Here is a 1,456-nt window from a genome sequence, read left to right on the forward strand (position 1 = left end):
GTAATATTTGGGGTCACAAGTTTTTGCCGTGGATATTTTGTGGGTCAGAAGATAAAAAAGTTTGGGAACCACTGGTTTATATTCCTGGAGCCCCCCAGCTGAGAGCCTTTCGGGTTTTGGTGTGTGAAACTAGATTGTTGTGGGAAAAGGCAGCACAGTTTGGAGATGTGGGCTGGAACTAATAGGATTGGTTTTGATTCATTAGATTCTCTTTCATCATCCTGGTTGGAATTCTGCTCCACGTCTCCTCTCGCTTCACACTTTAAAAAAATGTGTGTGTATGTGTGTGTGTGTGTGTGTGGGTGTGTGTGTGTGTGTGTGTGTGTGTGTGTGTGTGTGTGTGTGTGGGGGGGGGGGTCAATTAGCCCACCATCAGCCTTTTAAGGGATCCATGATTAACATTGAACATTAAACATTTACTTCAACTAAAACAGACTGTAAAAACACTGCAGGCTGTTTAGATGTGATACATGTCGTTAGATGGACAGCGCCATTTTATTAACGCAGCAAAGCATTCTGGGTAAATGATAACGTTTAGTTTTCCAGTGCAAACCTCTGATCCACCCTGAAGAATAGGTTCATTTTAGACAATCAGAACCTTTAAATACCTGAAGACAGAACCTGATTCAACACGACTCATTTAAAAACTAGAGTGTTACTGCTCGGTAAGATTAGAAAGAAAACTGAAGAGAAATGTGTTAAAATGAAGTATTTTTATTAATGAACTGACCACTCAGTTATTCATCCATCCATTCGCTCTCACAGCAGCTCAAAGCTTGGAGTCCATGGAAGGTTCAGGGTCCAGGCCAACAGGGCCGTTTTCCATGTGCTTCATGAAGCTGGACTCAAACTGACKACCTCTGGACCACACCAGCCAGAACCCTTCATACAGACCAGCTTCAGGAACAATCTGGAACAAAGAGATAAGGTCTGTGCACCGGGGCCGGGCCGGGTTGGGGTGTGGGGGTCCCAACAGATCAGTAAGTTCTTAAGGCCTTGGCACGGACCGGTTCCAGGAAATGAAAGGGGAGCAGCATGAAGAAAGCCACCAGGAACACGACACTGACCACAGCCAGGAGCACATAGCGTCCGATCAACAACGAGTCCACGATCTGTGGAGGGAATGAAACAAGAAGAGACAGAGTTACACTTTAAAGAGTAACTTACCCCAAAATTAACTTTTTTTAGCTGATAAACTGTCTAGAACAGGGGTGTCAAACTCCTGTCCTCGAGGGCCYCTATCCTGCATGTTTTAGAGGTTTTCTTGCTCCAACACACCTGATTTTGATCGCTGGTGATTAACAGGCTTCTGCCCAATTTGAAGAGTTAATTCAATCACTGAATCAGGTGTGTTGGAGCTGGAAAACCTCTAAAACATACAGGATAGTGGCCCTCGAGGACTGGAGTTTGACACCCCTGGTCTAGAATGTGTCTAAAATGTTATATAGTACTGTTT

The 1,456-nt window shown here is 44.4% G+C and overlaps 1 protein-coding gene and 1 long non-coding RNA gene across 2 annotated transcripts in view; one reads left to right on the forward strand and one right to left on the reverse strand.

Moving 5' to 3' along the window:
* Positions 1-698: 698 nt before the first annotated feature.
* tmem218 (transmembrane protein 218) overlaps positions 699-1,456 on the reverse strand; it is a 5,244-nt gene continuing 4,486 nt past the window's right edge. Inside the window, exon 3 of the mRNA XM_014014581.1 lies at positions 699-1,112. Within this exon, the coding sequence (XP_013870035.1) occupies positions 978-1,112 (135 nt within the window). The 3' untranslated portion in view covers positions 699-977. The remainder of the gene's footprint in view (positions 1,113-1,456) is intronic.
* The window catches only part of LOC106521837 (uncharacterized), a 1,655-nt gene continuing 1,282 nt past the window's right edge, over positions 1,084-1,456 (forward strand). The window contains exon 1 of the long non-coding RNA XR_001310721.1: positions 1,084-1,158. This is a non-coding gene — a long non-coding RNA (uncharacterized LOC106521837). The remainder of the gene's footprint in view (positions 1,159-1,456) is intronic.

The sequence above is a fragment of the Austrofundulus limnaeus genome, unplaced genomic scaffold (genome assembly GCF_001266775.1).
Source record: "Austrofundulus limnaeus strain Quisiro unplaced genomic scaffold, Austrofundulus_limnaeus-1.0 Scaffold116, whole genome shotgun sequence".
NCBI classification, from domain to species: domain Eukaryota; kingdom Metazoa; phylum Chordata; class Actinopteri; order Cyprinodontiformes; family Rivulidae; genus Austrofundulus; species Austrofundulus limnaeus.